The sequence below is a fragment of the Nelusetta ayraudi genome, unplaced genomic scaffold (genome assembly GCF_046127955.1).
Source record: "Nelusetta ayraudi isolate G7.1 ecotype Tasmania unplaced genomic scaffold, CSIRO-AGI_Nayr_v1 ptg000021l, whole genome shotgun sequence".
Taxonomy (NCBI): Eukaryota; Metazoa; Chordata; class Actinopteri; order Tetraodontiformes; family Monacanthidae; genus Nelusetta; species Nelusetta ayraudi.
Window position 1 is genome coordinate 4,557,188 of NW_027466071.1, and position 13,933 is coordinate 4,571,120.

General features: G+C 45.1%; 1 protein-coding gene across 1 annotated transcript; it reads left to right on the plus strand.

The window, feature by feature from the left end:
- Positions 1-6,426: 6,426 nt before the first annotated feature.
- osr1 (odd-skipped related transcription factor 1) lies at positions 6,427-12,979 on the plus strand. Its single transcript, XM_076027782.1, has 4 exons — positions 6,427-6,777; positions 10,463-11,200; positions 12,238-12,337; positions 12,484-12,979. The coding sequence occupies exons 2-4, from the start codon at positions 10,491-10,493 to the stop codon at positions 12,562-12,564; spliced, it is 891 nt and encodes a 296-aa protein (XP_075883897.1). The 5' UTR covers positions 6,427-6,777; positions 10,463-10,490; the 3' UTR covers positions 12,565-12,979.
- Positions 12,980-13,933: the final 954 nt, after the last annotated feature.

Sequence of the window (13,933 nt, forward strand, 5' to 3'; positions counted from 1 at the left end):
AATGCCTCTGCAGCTTGCCGCCCCAGCGGGGGAGGGGGGTCTGATCAACACTGCATTATATTATCGCAAAAAAAGAAAAAGAAAAGAAAAAAAGAAGGTTGTTTTGCAGAAAAAAGGCCGTTAAAGAAGATCCAGTTTCACCCCCCCGCTGGTCTGCAGCACGGCCCACGTTTCTCCAGCGTTTCACTCCAGAGGTGAATAAAACTGTAATTGCTCAAAAGCAGTACGACTTTCCGAACCATCGGATTAAAAAAAAACATAGATATTTAACAGTGTAGATGCTTCAAATGTGCCCAGATTGATTTGTACTGAGCTTTCAAGCATACAAGACAATGAAATAAGACCTAGCGCTTTATTTTATTGGTTCTATATAATAAACACTCTACTCCAGGTGGAGGGCCAACTGGTTGAATAGTGGGGCCACAGTGGGTTCTACAGTGTGCCAGAGGGGGGTAGCGGAGCAGCAGCAGATGGATGGAGTGTTTTGGTGAGCCACCTCATTGGAGGAAACAATCTATCCTGGGATATTATGGAGAAAACATGTTGCTGGAAAGTCAATGGAAAATGAAGCAAAACCAAATCAGTCTCTTTGAAGCCCCACCAAAACCTCGTCGAACCACCCAGAACCATCAAGAACCACGGGCCGCATATGGGCCCCAGGCCGTAGCTTGCCCACGCCTGGACTGGACCATAAACTTAATTTTTTTTATTATCATTATTATTGAAAAATACTTCAGCTGGGGCATTGGATTGTGTTGCATCAGGATTGAGGTTGAGGTTCAGCTCTGTGTATAAAGGTTCTGCATGGCTTCTACTCCCTCAGTGGCCGCTGGTGGACCCGGGTCACCTGAGCCCACTCCCATCTGCCCCGGCTCACAACCATTCACCTAATTGTGGTAAAGTGAAGCTGCTGCTGCTGCTGCTGCTGCTGCTGCCAGTGATTAAAGTCACTCAGCCAGAGCAACTGGATCCTCCTGGTGCCCAGTGTCACTTATTAGCTCCATTGATTACAATAATGTGGGCAAATTGCTGCTGGGAATCAAATGTGAGCTCTCTGGGGACACCTGGTGGAGGGCTGCACCCGTCAATCAAATCAGAGGCGACAGTAACAGCAGCGAGCGAGCGAGTGAGCGAGGCTCAGCCAATCAGAGCTGCAACCGAGACACATGTGGTTGCTGCAGGAAGACATCAGAGAGTTGATTCAGTCTGGAACAGGTCACCAATCTGAGAGGGACTCTGGTAGTTTTGATTCAGCCACCAGTGTCTGAATTGAATCCAAGTGTTCAGATGTGCTGAATGATACTTCAGCAGCAGAAGCAGAAGCAGCAGCAGCAGCAGCAGAGCAGCAGCAGCAGCAGTGAAGGCCATCTGACAGACACTTCCTTAAAAAAAGAAAGATGACCTGGACTGGGATAGGATGGGATAGGATGGGAAGGGAAGGGGGGGCAGTAATTCCATCTGTCGTTTTCCCACCAGAAATAAAAGCATTTCATCCTCCTCTCCACCCTCCACCCTCCACCCCTACACCCACTTTGGAATAAAAGAAGAAAATGTGAATCATGTGTTTGACCTCTTGAGTTCTCCACAGCAGATTTTTTCCCATGTCAAAATAATATAACATTTACAAGGCTTGGCACTGGAAAAACAAGGTATGGTTTGTAGCACATTTTTTATAGCAGCTAAAATAAAATAAAATAAAAAATAGAAATATATACATGATGGGAGTCCATGGGACCAAATCAATGTCTTTGAAGCCCCACCAGGGTGTTTAGCTCTTTATTGAAATGACTCTGGAAACACTTCAAACATGGAGGAAATCCAGCTGTTTATGACTGACTGACTGTTAATATAATTTCTTCAAGGTTGGTTTCAGGGCTGGATTAAAAAGCTTGACATCTTCAACCATGAGAAGGTGGAGGACTTTCTCTCTATGAGAGGAAAACACCTCCGTGGAGTCTGTTTATCATGTCAGACTTTGCGCAAATTACAAAGTGGAAAATGTCCAGTGCAAACACTGCACTGGAACTGATTTACCAGGTAATAGATGGGGTTGGGGTTAATGCTGGGATTAGGGTTGGGGTTAGGGTTGGGATTAGGGTTAGGAGGTTCCTCATGTGCTAGAAGCCCCAAATTTGACGTGGGCGTGTCTTGAGGGATCCCAATGAATCTGCAAGTGGCCCCATGTCTCTAGGACAAAGTTGACCTTTGACCCCACAGAGACTACAGACTTTAGGGTTAAGCGTTTCATGCACAGCCCACCACTGTGTCGCAGTCACGCCAAGCAGATAAACCAAGTCAGTCACAAAAAGCATCTCTATGTGTTTGTGAAGGTGTTGTCCATTCCAAGCAGAGCTTCTTCTGCTCCATCAATCAATCAGCTTCCATCCAGGGACGGTGAAGCAGAGGTTTGGCTGATGTTGCTGACACCAGCTGAGGGAAGACGGCCTTCCTGCACAATGTGATGTATCACTGAAAAGAACCCATACTTTCATCTTTCACTCTGTAACACACACACACACACACACACACACACACACACACACACAGTGCACTTTGATTTATCATCCTCGCTCCAACAGCGTCTTCATGGATTATTCTGCTCTTCTTTGTGCACACACGGCCTGCACCATCATTCATTTCATCTTTTACATCTTCACCTCATTTACTCAGCAGGGATTTTTTTTTTTTTTGTTCTACAGATTTGAAGCTTGGTGTCGGACACGCTCGGCCGTCAGGTGCTTCACGTTTCTGTGTACGTCACATTTCAGCTGCAACCAGCGGTTCCAGACTGGTGCTTGGAGTCGAGTCTCAGGACCCTCAGCACTGCTTTTCCTTGTCATGAAGTCAACACTCAAATGTATCACACAAAAATCAAATAATAATAATAATAATAACAATAATAATAAGGCTGCCGCCTCACAGCAAGAAGGTCGTGGGTTCGATTCCGGGGCCCGGACCTGGGACCTTTCTGTGTGGAGTTTGCATGTTCTCCCTGTGTCTGCGTGGGTTCTCTCCGGGTTCTCCGGCTTCCTCCCACACTCCAAAAACATGCATGTGAGGTCAATTGAACACTCTAAATTGTCCGTAGGTGTGCATGTGAGTGTGAATGGTTGTTTGTCTCTATGTGGCCCTGCGATGAACTGGCGACTTGTCCAGGGTGTCACCCTGCCTTCGCCCTAAGACAGCTGGGAGAGGCTCCAGCAGACCCCCGTGACCCTGAATAGGAATAAGCGGGTATAGAACATGAATGAATGAATGATAATAATAATAATAATAATAATGATAATAATAATAATAATAATAATAATAATAATAAAATCATTACCATCCACCATTCTTCAAATGCAATCAAAGCCTCTCGATTTTTAACACATTTGTCGGTCTTGGTTGAGTCTCGAGCCAGTGTGTGTGTGTGTGTGTGTGTGTGTGTGTGTGTGGGGTAATATGTTGTGATGGGCCATAACATGTTGCTTTTCAAGATTCTTGTCTTTTATTAGTGACACAGCTGGGGATTGACTGAACTGCTACAGTATGCAGGACATGTTGGATGCACTGGGTCCACTGGAAACAAAGTGTCATTTATGTCGGCGTTTTATCAACCGCTGGGCCGTGACTCCTTCACAGTGGCCGCTTAGCACTTTTGTGGTATAAAGTTGGGTCGCGACTTCATGATGAGGAAAAAATGGTGGGACACTGGTTTATATCATGGTAATAGAAAATTTAAAAAAATCTACCGATGTTTGGAAAACCTACAGTACATTGCTGCTCTTTGGAATGCCATCAGTGAAGGAGAAATGCAGTCATTTAGAATTGTGATTTATTATGATTGTAAAAAATGTTTTGTGCAAATCTAAACTGGAAAGTTGCCCGGAAAAAAGAAATCAAAGACGATATTCCAGGTGTGTCAAATCGCGATGGGAAATGTGTGCGTTGTCCCAGTAGGACTTCCATGTCTGAAGCTACTTAAAACTCTGTTTGTAAGCGGTGTGTCAAAACACTACTTAAGGCGGAAAAATTCCTCTGCCGTGAGATATTCTTTTTATTGTAAGCTTAGATGTTTTAACACAAACACCACCTAATGGTTTATTAAAGGGCTTCTTCAAGGAAAAAAAGGCACCATCATGGCAGTCGCAGGTACCAATCACAAGCTGAGCAGCTCATAATGCTGAGCGGTCCAGACACAGGTTCTCTCAGCCACGCTGCTGCTGCTGCTGCTGCTGCTGCTGCTGCTGCTGCTGCTGCTGCTGCTGCTACACACAACGCAGAGCGGAGAAGACTGTAAAATAGTTGCAGCAATAAAAAACCAGCGCGCTCTCCTCCGAAGCATTTAGGACGGACATGTTGAAGCCATCAAGGCCCAGGCCCTTTATGTGTGTAGTGTGGGATTAGTGTGTGTGTGTGTGTGTGTGTGTGTGTGCTCTCTTTGCACCTGCATGCAGCACTAAAATGTGTCCAAATGAAAAGCAGCCCTGACCACAAATAGTTGGAGTGTGAGTCAACAAGTTTGTTAGTTTGAGAGCGAGCCACCCTCTGTGGTTTCATACAATCATAAAATTATAGATGCCTTTATAGTCGGCTGGCCCCCCGAGACCCAGAGGCAAGGGCTTATAAAATACATCAGGTATATTGTCACAAGGTTGAGGAGCCTTACATGCACTTGAAGGGGAGGAGGTGGTGGTGAAGAAGAGAGAAGAGCCAGCCGGCCTCCTCTAGCGTTGCTGTGTTTTAAGCTCTAATCATCTTCTGCTGTCTGAGTCCAACTGGAACTAACTAGGACACTGGAAACAGCAGCTCAGCTCAGGTTAAACCTTGCTGGTGCCAGTGGCCACAGGTGGTAACAGTACTCACAGTCTGGACCTGAGTAAAAGTATGGATACTTATATCAAAAGAAATATTATATCTATTCTCATCAAGTAAAAGTACTGATTCGACTCCTTTGCTCAAGTCAAAGTAAGAGAGTACAGCTTCTGAAATGTGCTAAAGTAAAAAAGGAACAATATGTTGTTGTAATAAAGAAAACAATATGCAATAATAATAATAATAATAATAATAATAATAATAATAATAATTAATTAATTAATTAATTACTTTTAAAATAACAGTCTTTTAAACACAAAACTAACGCGCATATTTCCAATGTAAGAAGTGCAAAGTACTATATATTAGTATATATTACTAGATATTTGTGTACAGATATAGAGTATATAGAGTGAGGTCGTCAGAAAATTAAATACTCAAACCAAGTAGAGATACCTGAAAAATCGACTTACTTACAAAGTAACAAAGTATTTGTACTCCGTTATGGATAGAAGTGCTAGAAATGGGAAGGAACTGGATTGGACAGACTACGCGATGCTACGCTAGTGGCAGCTAGTGTGCTCTGAAGCTAACGTTGAAGTTAGAGCGGCCTGGGTAAAGACGGGTCATATCTTAAATACAGAAAGGTATAGAAAATGAATGGCAGGATGACCAACTGATAAAACATAAGCAATATTTGAAAGGCTAATCAATAAAACTTGCCCACATAACTCGCGCGCACACGGACAAGTTGGACTGCAGTGATTTCACCGTAGCTTTAAACACGTTCAGTGTAACAAAGGCCTAATAGTCGGAGTATTGTCGTGTATTCCAAGCATTAGGTGCTGAAAACCTCAACAGCAGTTCAGTTTGGCATTTTTGGGGGACACCCAGTTGCAGAACATCCATAGATCAATCAATCAACTTCTAATTACCAGTGACAGTTGGGCACATAAAGACGTCCAGTTAACCTTAGAATCGAGAACACAGTGGTGAGCAGTTGCTCATGGTTCTCATGGTTCCCACTGTCTAGGATGCGAAGACTACTAGCAGAAGCATTCACACATCTCCATAGTCAATAACAGGCACAAACGGTTGTTTCCACCTGCCTCCGCTGGTTTAAATGGTGTTCACAGTTTCTCCAGCAGATGGCAGGTTTTCTTCACTTAAGTCTTCCCTCCCCACTGGCGGCACTCGTGCGACTCGCGCAAAGTTTCTGAAGGCACCGCTGGTACAAGAGAGAAGTTGCACTTTGTCCCATTCAAAGTTAGAGCGAGACGGCTAACGAAGCTAGTTAGCATCATCCAACACACTGTACATGCCGGCAACATCACAACTACACACCCTAGTGTGTGTGTGATGTGAAGTCACAACTCCTCATCATCACCATTCAGAAGATACTTCGCTGATGTTCGCAGTTCTCTGAAGTTCCCTGAAGTTCTCTTACGTTGTGAGACACAAAGAAGTTGAACTCTCCTCACTTTCCTAACAGAATCTTTATTGACCCGCTGGACGGGTTGCATGTTGTCTCCTTGAAGCCGAACCTCTGGACTGACTGAGCTCCACAGTACTTGGAGGAGATGTAGAAGATCTCCTTCAGTGTTGTGGCAGCGTGGTGGTGGTGGTGGTGGTGGTGTTGACTCTGATGTGGGCTGGCTGCTGTGAGTGACGCGCCTCCGGGAGTCGGACGGGGCTTGGTAATAAAGAGGAGGAGGCGGCGGTGGAGGACTCACAACCGTGCAGCAGCACCGCAACACGGCAGCAGCACCGCAACACAGCAGCAGCACCGCAGCAGTCGGAGCTCGGAGCCCCAGCAACATGCTGCCGTGCCGGCCGGCCCACTGAACTCCTCCCGCTTTACGGACGCTACGTTACACTGGCTCGCTCTCCATCTCCGCAACGGGACCCTGAGCCGACGGAAGAATAGAAGAATTTTTTATTTTTATTTTTAATTATTATTTGTTTTACAACTTCTTACCGGTAAGTCTTGAGATATATGTATATGTGTATATGTATATATCATTTTTAAATTTGATACATCCTACAAGGTCGGAGACCCAACTTGATCCTCCACCGGCTTCAGGGTTTAGATTTGAAGGTAAACTGGGCAACAGGTGTATAGACTCTCACTCGCATGAAGCTGAAACTTTGCTAGTCAGCGAGTCTTTAGTTTAGTTGAACTCCACCGATGGAATGTTGTTCTTGGAAAGTGTCGTCTCACCTGGCGCTGACGGAAACATTGATCCTGCATCTCAAGTCAGACGTCGTACGGAGCTTCATTCATTAAGAAAAAAAAAAAAAAAAAAAAAGAAAGTTGAGCACTTTGTTGTTCAGTGCACGGGTTCAAATTTGCTTCTTTTTTTTCTTCTTTAAAAAAAAAAAAAAAAAATTGTCTTACGCTTCTGTGCACAGACGGGTATTTAAAAAAAAAAAAAAAAAAAACTATCATTAAAATGAAAATCCTTCATTTGAAGGTTTTCTGGTGTTTGTGGTAACTGCTGAGGCCGAGGCCGGGAAAGTGGCCCAGTGTGAAGGCTGAACATCTCGGAGGAGCAGCGGAGGGGAAAGCTCTTTAATTAGGGCCTCAGCTCCCGCTAATGAGGTCCGTATGCAGGGGATGAGAGGCGGGTGAGGCAGGTGTGAGGCGGAGTGCGCCGCCACTTAGAGGGTGAAGTGCTGGGGGCAGGACACGACCGCATGGACGGCCTGGACTGGTGGAGTTCTTCTGGGCTCTGGAGGAGGTGTGGAGGCCTTTAACATCTTCCACTCTGATAGTGACACAATATATTAGTTACTGTTAAAAAAAAAAAAAAAAAAAAATCCAGAGTTTAGCCCTTAGCAGGTAATTACTTCAAAAGAGAAAAACTACAAAACTATAAATTTGATTTTTTTAGTAGGCCCGCATTTAATTGTTTGTTTTTACACACACACACACACACACACACACACACACACACACAACCAAATACATATATGGTTGTGTGTGGTGTGTATGTTTTACAAATGTGAAATTAATAAGTTAAGGTAGTATTTGAATCAGTACAAACGTTTATTAAATGAGGTTTCCTATTTTCCTATTCCTATTTCCTTTTTTAAAAGGGGAAAAATAAGGTATAAGACGCAAAAAAAAAAAATCAGTTTTATTAACTTTTATATTTACATATATGCATATAAAAATTTGCAATCAAAATTTAGCAATGAATTCTTTCCTGGATGGTGCGGGTTACGGCACCCAGCTCGGCCCGATCGGGTTCTGGAAGGTGAGAGAAGCCGTCGGACTCGAAGTCCCGGCGCCTAGGCCTTTGTTCCGAGGCGCTAACGACCTCACAGTTCCACACTCGTGGACGCAGACTACTCGCTCGGTATGCAGACATGGAAAGGTCAAAGGTGAGCGAGAGAGAGCCTCAGCCGTTGCAGCACTCATCTCCTCTAATGACCTTCCAAAGTAAAAGTCAGTTACTTCTGCCTGGTGATCAGAGAGAGGCGGACCGCGGGGGGGCATTTTCCAGCTCCGCCGCTCCTCATTACAGCCCCTCCCCCCCACAGCCCCACCTCCCGTCAGTGCAGGGCCTCTCATGTCAGGCTCACACATGTAGTTTACATATTTAAAAAAAAATAATTTTAGCTTCATTTTTTTTTAATCACTGCACAAACCTGGTTGATGCAGCTCAGTCTGCCTTCATTAACGGAGCTAAACACAGACAATAAGGACGCAATGGCACTGAAACATTCAATCAACTGTTTTTATGACAGACTATATCTCATAAATGTCAAATTACAGTTTTTAATTACAGTTTTTAATACTGCCTACAGCAGTACAGTCGTGTCTATCGTGTTATTTGTAGGAAGTGGAACATATTGTTTGATTTAACATTAGACTGGAGAGTCGGGAATGGGGAAACAGTTCAGTCTTCCTCATACTCCTTTCAAATGTTGCTTCTTCATTTTTTAAATTTTACACTAAGTATTATTTCTTAAAGTGTTTTTGTATAAACAGAGTTAACATGAGGAGTTATTTTCCATTCTCTATAGCTTACTGAAGTAAGAAAATCATCATCATCATCATCATCATCATCATCATCATCATCATCATCATCGAAAACAAACAACTATTATTATTATTATTATTATTATTATTATTATTATTATTATTATTATTATTATTGCATATTGTCCCATTAACTACCACAACACCAACTACTACCAGTAGTATTCTATACAATCATTGTTGAAATATGACATCAACATCACTTTTATTACAGGAATGGAGAGGCTCAGCTAATAGAGACTCATTGGATATTCAGTGAAGGCGGATGAATACAACACAGTGGCTGTGTTAAGGCTAAATTAAGTTGAGGTCACTTAACATTGTGAACAATTGCATTGATGGCTTAAGCCAGTGGAGGGCCAACTGGTTGACTGGTGGGGCCACAGTGGGTTGTACAGTGTGCCAGAGGGGGGTAGCGGAGCAGCAGCAGATGGATGGAGTGTTCTGGTGAGCCACCTCATAGGAGGAAACAATCTACCCTGGGATATTATGGAGAAAACATGTAGCTGTAATGTCAATGGAAAATGAAGCAAAGCAAAGTTGCAACCAAATCAGTGTCTTTGAAGCCCCACCAGGGTGTTTAGCTCTTAGAACCATCCAGAACCTCCTAGAACTACCCAGAACCCCCCAGAACCACCAGGGTGTTTTGCTCTTTATTGAAATGACTCTGGAAACACTGCAAACATGGAGGAGATGCAGCTGTTTGATGACTGACTGTTAATATCATTTCTTTAAGTTCGGCGGGCCAGATTAAAACAGGCCGCTTATGGCCCGCGGGCCATAGTTTGCCCACGCCTGGCTTAAGCAAATGAACGTGCAGCAGTGTCAGTAATTGCTGTCACATTTCTCTGCAAAGCTAATTGCAGGTAAATGTGCAAACAGAGTTGAAATGTGGCACCTGTGGGAACGAGTGAGTGAGTGAGTGAGTGAAGCAGCAACGCAGCTCTGCGGCCTGATGTCGGGAGTGGCTGCTGCTGCTGCTGCTGCTGCTGCTGCTGCTGCTGCTGTTGCTGCTGCTGCTCCTCTAACAGCAGCAACATCAACAATGCCTGATTGTTTCTGTCGCTGCTGCTGCTGCTGCTGCTGCTGCAGATCATACCTGACTGAAGTGCTGGCAGGTGTGTGTGTGTCTGCTCCATTGTGCTGCGGAGGCCTGGGCAGCCACAGGCATGTCTCTGCAACTGGGAAACACCCACATGTGAGACACATTACAGCGCACACTTATTGCTTTTTAATCCTCCTGACGTGCATGTGTGTGCGGTTCGCTGTGGCTGGTTGTTGCCATCGGGTGCGTGTGTGTGTGTGTGTGTGTGTGTGTGTGTAACTTTCACTGACACACTTGACTCACACAGACTCCGTCTCACTCTGTCGTACCGGGACGGCGGTCACTGTCTTTCATGCGTGATCTTGGACGTCCTGCTTCTCTGCGGTTGTTGTTGGGTTGAAGTGATTTTCAAAGCAGTGATGTCCGTGTGCAAAATACAGGGGGGCTGGAACTATTGGTGATGGTCTCCACAATGTGCAGGCTGACATGAGAAGCGCTCTGAAGGTCCTCACACACCGGGAGAAACGCTTCACATTTCTGCGTATGAATATTTTCCCTCTGTGTTGTTTTAGGAGTCCTGTTTGAATTGACGGAGCAGCGATGGGCAGCAAGACTCTTCCAGCCCCGGTTCCTCTCCACCCGCCCCTGCAGCTGACCAACTACTCCCTGCTGCAGAGCTCCACGGGCCTCCAGCTGCCAGTGGACCACTTCCACAACATCTACAGCTTCAGCGCCCTGCACGCCATCCACCTCCACCAGTGGACGCTGGGCTACCCTCCGCTGGGCCTCCCGCGCTGCACCGTCTCCAAGCTGCCCGGCCACCTCTCCTCCTCCTCCATCTCCTCCTCCCTGGCCTCCATCCCCATGTTCCCTCACCTCCTGCAGCCCAAACTGGACTTCAGAGCCGCCTTCGGCCATGGCTCCAAGAACAAGCCTCGCTTTGACTTTGCCAACCTGGCAGCGGCGGCCACTCAGGAGGACCACCTGAAGGCCGAGGACCTGAGCGTGACCGGTGCTGCTGCTGCTGCTGCTGCTGCTGCTCAGACAGCGTCCCAGCGCCCCACCTCGGCCACAGCCGGACTAGGTTGCCTCCTGGACATGAGCAAGCTCACCTCGCCCGAGCGCAAGTCCAACCGAGGCCGACTGCCCTCCAAGACCAAGAAAGAGTTTGTCTGCAAGTTCTGCGGCCGCCACTTCACCAAATCCTACAACCTCCTGATCCACGAGAGGACGCACACCGACGAGAGGCCGTACACCTGTGACATCTGCCACAAGGCCTTCAGACGGCAGGACCACCTCCGGGACCACAGGTGAGACCGATCCTTTCTAATACCTTTGATTTGGTCCTTTGATTTGCCGACTTTTGCTTTGAAAAGCCAACCTCCAATCTGGTAGAACTGCTTTACATTTCACGTCTAGGCCTGCAGTGACGTACGTAGTCCAAGCTAAATGTCCTTAGTCCTACCTCAATGAATACACCCCATAATACCGTCAATACTGTCGAAACTCAGAAAGAAATCAGTTAACCAAGTTCTAATGACTCTGCCAAAGGTTTGTTTGCTGAACAAGTAGTTTACGCTCCAGGGTTGGTTCAGTCTGTCCTGAAGGGTATTGAATGGAATGATGACATCTCGTTAAAGAGCACTCATCCAACCAACGTACGTGCACATCTGTCTGTAGACACAGTTAGACACGGTTTTGTCTACCACCATTGGCACTGCCCCTTAAATTTAGATGCAGGAACCCCAGAAGAAGTCTGGAGTCTAGAATTGGACCATGAATCAGTCCGGCAATGCCCTGCTCACTCTGACATTTGGTCCGTGGTGAATGTGAAGATCATACAGATCATATGGATGAGTGCTTTTCAACTGGTGGAGTCTCAGGACCCACATTTGTTTTTTTCTTTACCATGTAGTCGCCACCCAAATTTATTCCACAATACAGAAGGTCTTCATCCAGCCCTGATCATCCTACGGTCGATTTGTGTGTCCGACAAAATAAATGTCCAATATTTTCACTGTAAATACATACATATTTTGAAATTCCCAGCAGACCCACCAGTTGAGAAATGCTGATATGGATTAAAAAATATATATATACATATCATGAACAAAAGTTGTTTTTAAGATGTTGAATCCAAAGTGGATGAATGTGGAGAGACCAACAGTTAACGGGTAACAGGTTATGTTCAGGCTTCCTTCCTTGAGACGTTCAGGTCAAGCAGTTTGGTTCTCTCAGGTCTTGCTAAGGTGCAAAACCCCGTTGGACATTGCAGGGATCCTGTTTTGGTGGTCTTGTTCGTGGTCCTCACTCAATACTGAACTCAGACCCTCTTCACGTGTTGCAGGTACATTCACTCCAAAGAGAAGCCGTTCAAATGTCAGGAGTGCGGGAAGGGCTTCTGTCAGTCCAGGACTCTGGCCGTCCACAAGACGTTACACATGCAGGTGAAGGAACTGAAGCCCAACAAGATCAAATAATCCAGCTGCACCGGCGGGCGAGTGATTGGACGGACGGGGACACTGGAAAAACAAAGACCAAAGACAACTGCAGTCACAGTACAACTTCTTCCTTCTCTCTTTCTTCATCTCAGCGGCTGGAGGTGGAGCACCTCGATGTCACTGGGAACACTTCCTCCAGGAGGAAACATTTCTCTCGCTGGCCCAAAGAATAGCAGCCAGACCAGCGTTAGCGCTTAGCGCTTAGCCGTGTGTGCTCAAGCTGTGGAAGCCTCGACTCGGCTCTCAACATGTACCAACAAAACTCTCTACCACTCTATGCAAGTGTGTTTATGTCCACAGACATAAAAAAGCCAAAGATTTCTTTCATCAAAAAAGGGACCATGTCTTCTTCTTCTTCTTCTTCTTCTTTTTGGCCAAAGCTGAGAATGATCAAAGCCATGTTAGCGTAGACACTTCCTCCTTTTAATATTATAACATTACAATGTTATTTTTGTACAGATACATCATATAAGAAATGTATTTTTGCACTTTAACCTGATTATTGATTATTTACATATACCACTGGATTTCTTGAACTTATTTTCTAAAATAAATAATCATTTCTAAATAAAAAATATTTTTACTGTACTTGGTGTCTGTGTTAAATTTTGTAATATGGGGTCCAACTCTACTATTTGATTACATAGACAGCAGCAGGCAACATGCAACACACATTTATTTCTGTTTCACGTGCTTTATTTTGAAGGGCTATCGCGGCAGACACCTAAGATATGATCCAGAACTGTAACGTTCTGGGTTGTTTTTTTTGTTTTTTTTTTATCAATCTAGAAGGATCCATCAGGAAGTTGGCCGGCGGTGGACAGTGCGGAGGTCAGCGCTTCCCAAATGTAATGTAAAAAAATGATTCGTGGGTTGATTTGCTGCAAAGTTCACCACAATTTCAGGCCTGAGTCACTGCGTTGCGCCACAAAGGAGTGAAGGTTTGGTGAGCCTCCCGCAGAGTTATGTGATATGAAAGTGAATGCTGATTGAGCAGGACGAAAGCCAGATGCTATCCACTTTTTAGACATGATGAAAGCAGAACTTCAGAGTGTAAGTTCATATTGGAAGTGTGGCACTGACTGAGAAAAGCTGACAGTGAAAAAGCTGAGTAATCTTCACACTGTTTAACTGAAGAATAAAATCCAAACTGTGAAAAGCTTCCAGGCAACTGCGCTAAACCGCTAAAGCCACAGCAAAATAACTCTTCTGTATGAATATAATGATGATTTATAGATTTTACTCACAGTTGTAACCTCAACAACCTCAGTGTGTATTGCAGTGGTGTCGTGCGTGACCAACACGCTGAGTCTAAACCTGCTGCTGTCGTCTTTGTCCCGCTGGGTAAACTCTGACTTCTTCTGTTCAGTAGTTTTCCAATGTGGGATCAATAAAGTGCATCTATTCAAAAGGGGTTTTATCTAAGCGTACTCTCTGACACCATACTGTCAATATGTGTGTGAATGGGTGAAGTTGGCCTGGTCATCTCAGAGGAGGCAAACTAAATACATTAGATAGCCCCCCAAACTACAACTGCCTGCT

What these genes read in the sequence shown, in the direction of transcription:
- osr1 (XM_076027782.1), top strand. Translation starts at nt 10,491, where the DNA reads ATGGGCAGCAAGACTCTTCCAGCCCCGGTTCCTCTCCACCCGCCCCTG. An exon ending in GACCACCTCCGGGACCACAG is followed by an intron (nt 11,201 to 12,237) that starts GTGAGACCGATC and finishes CACGTGTTGCAG; the next exon opens with GTACATTCACTCCAAAGAGA. An exon ending in ACAAGACGTTACACATGCAG is followed by an intron (nt 12,338 to 12,483) that starts GTGAAGGAACTG and finishes TCTTCATCTCAG; the next exon opens with CGGCTGGAGGTGGAGCACCT.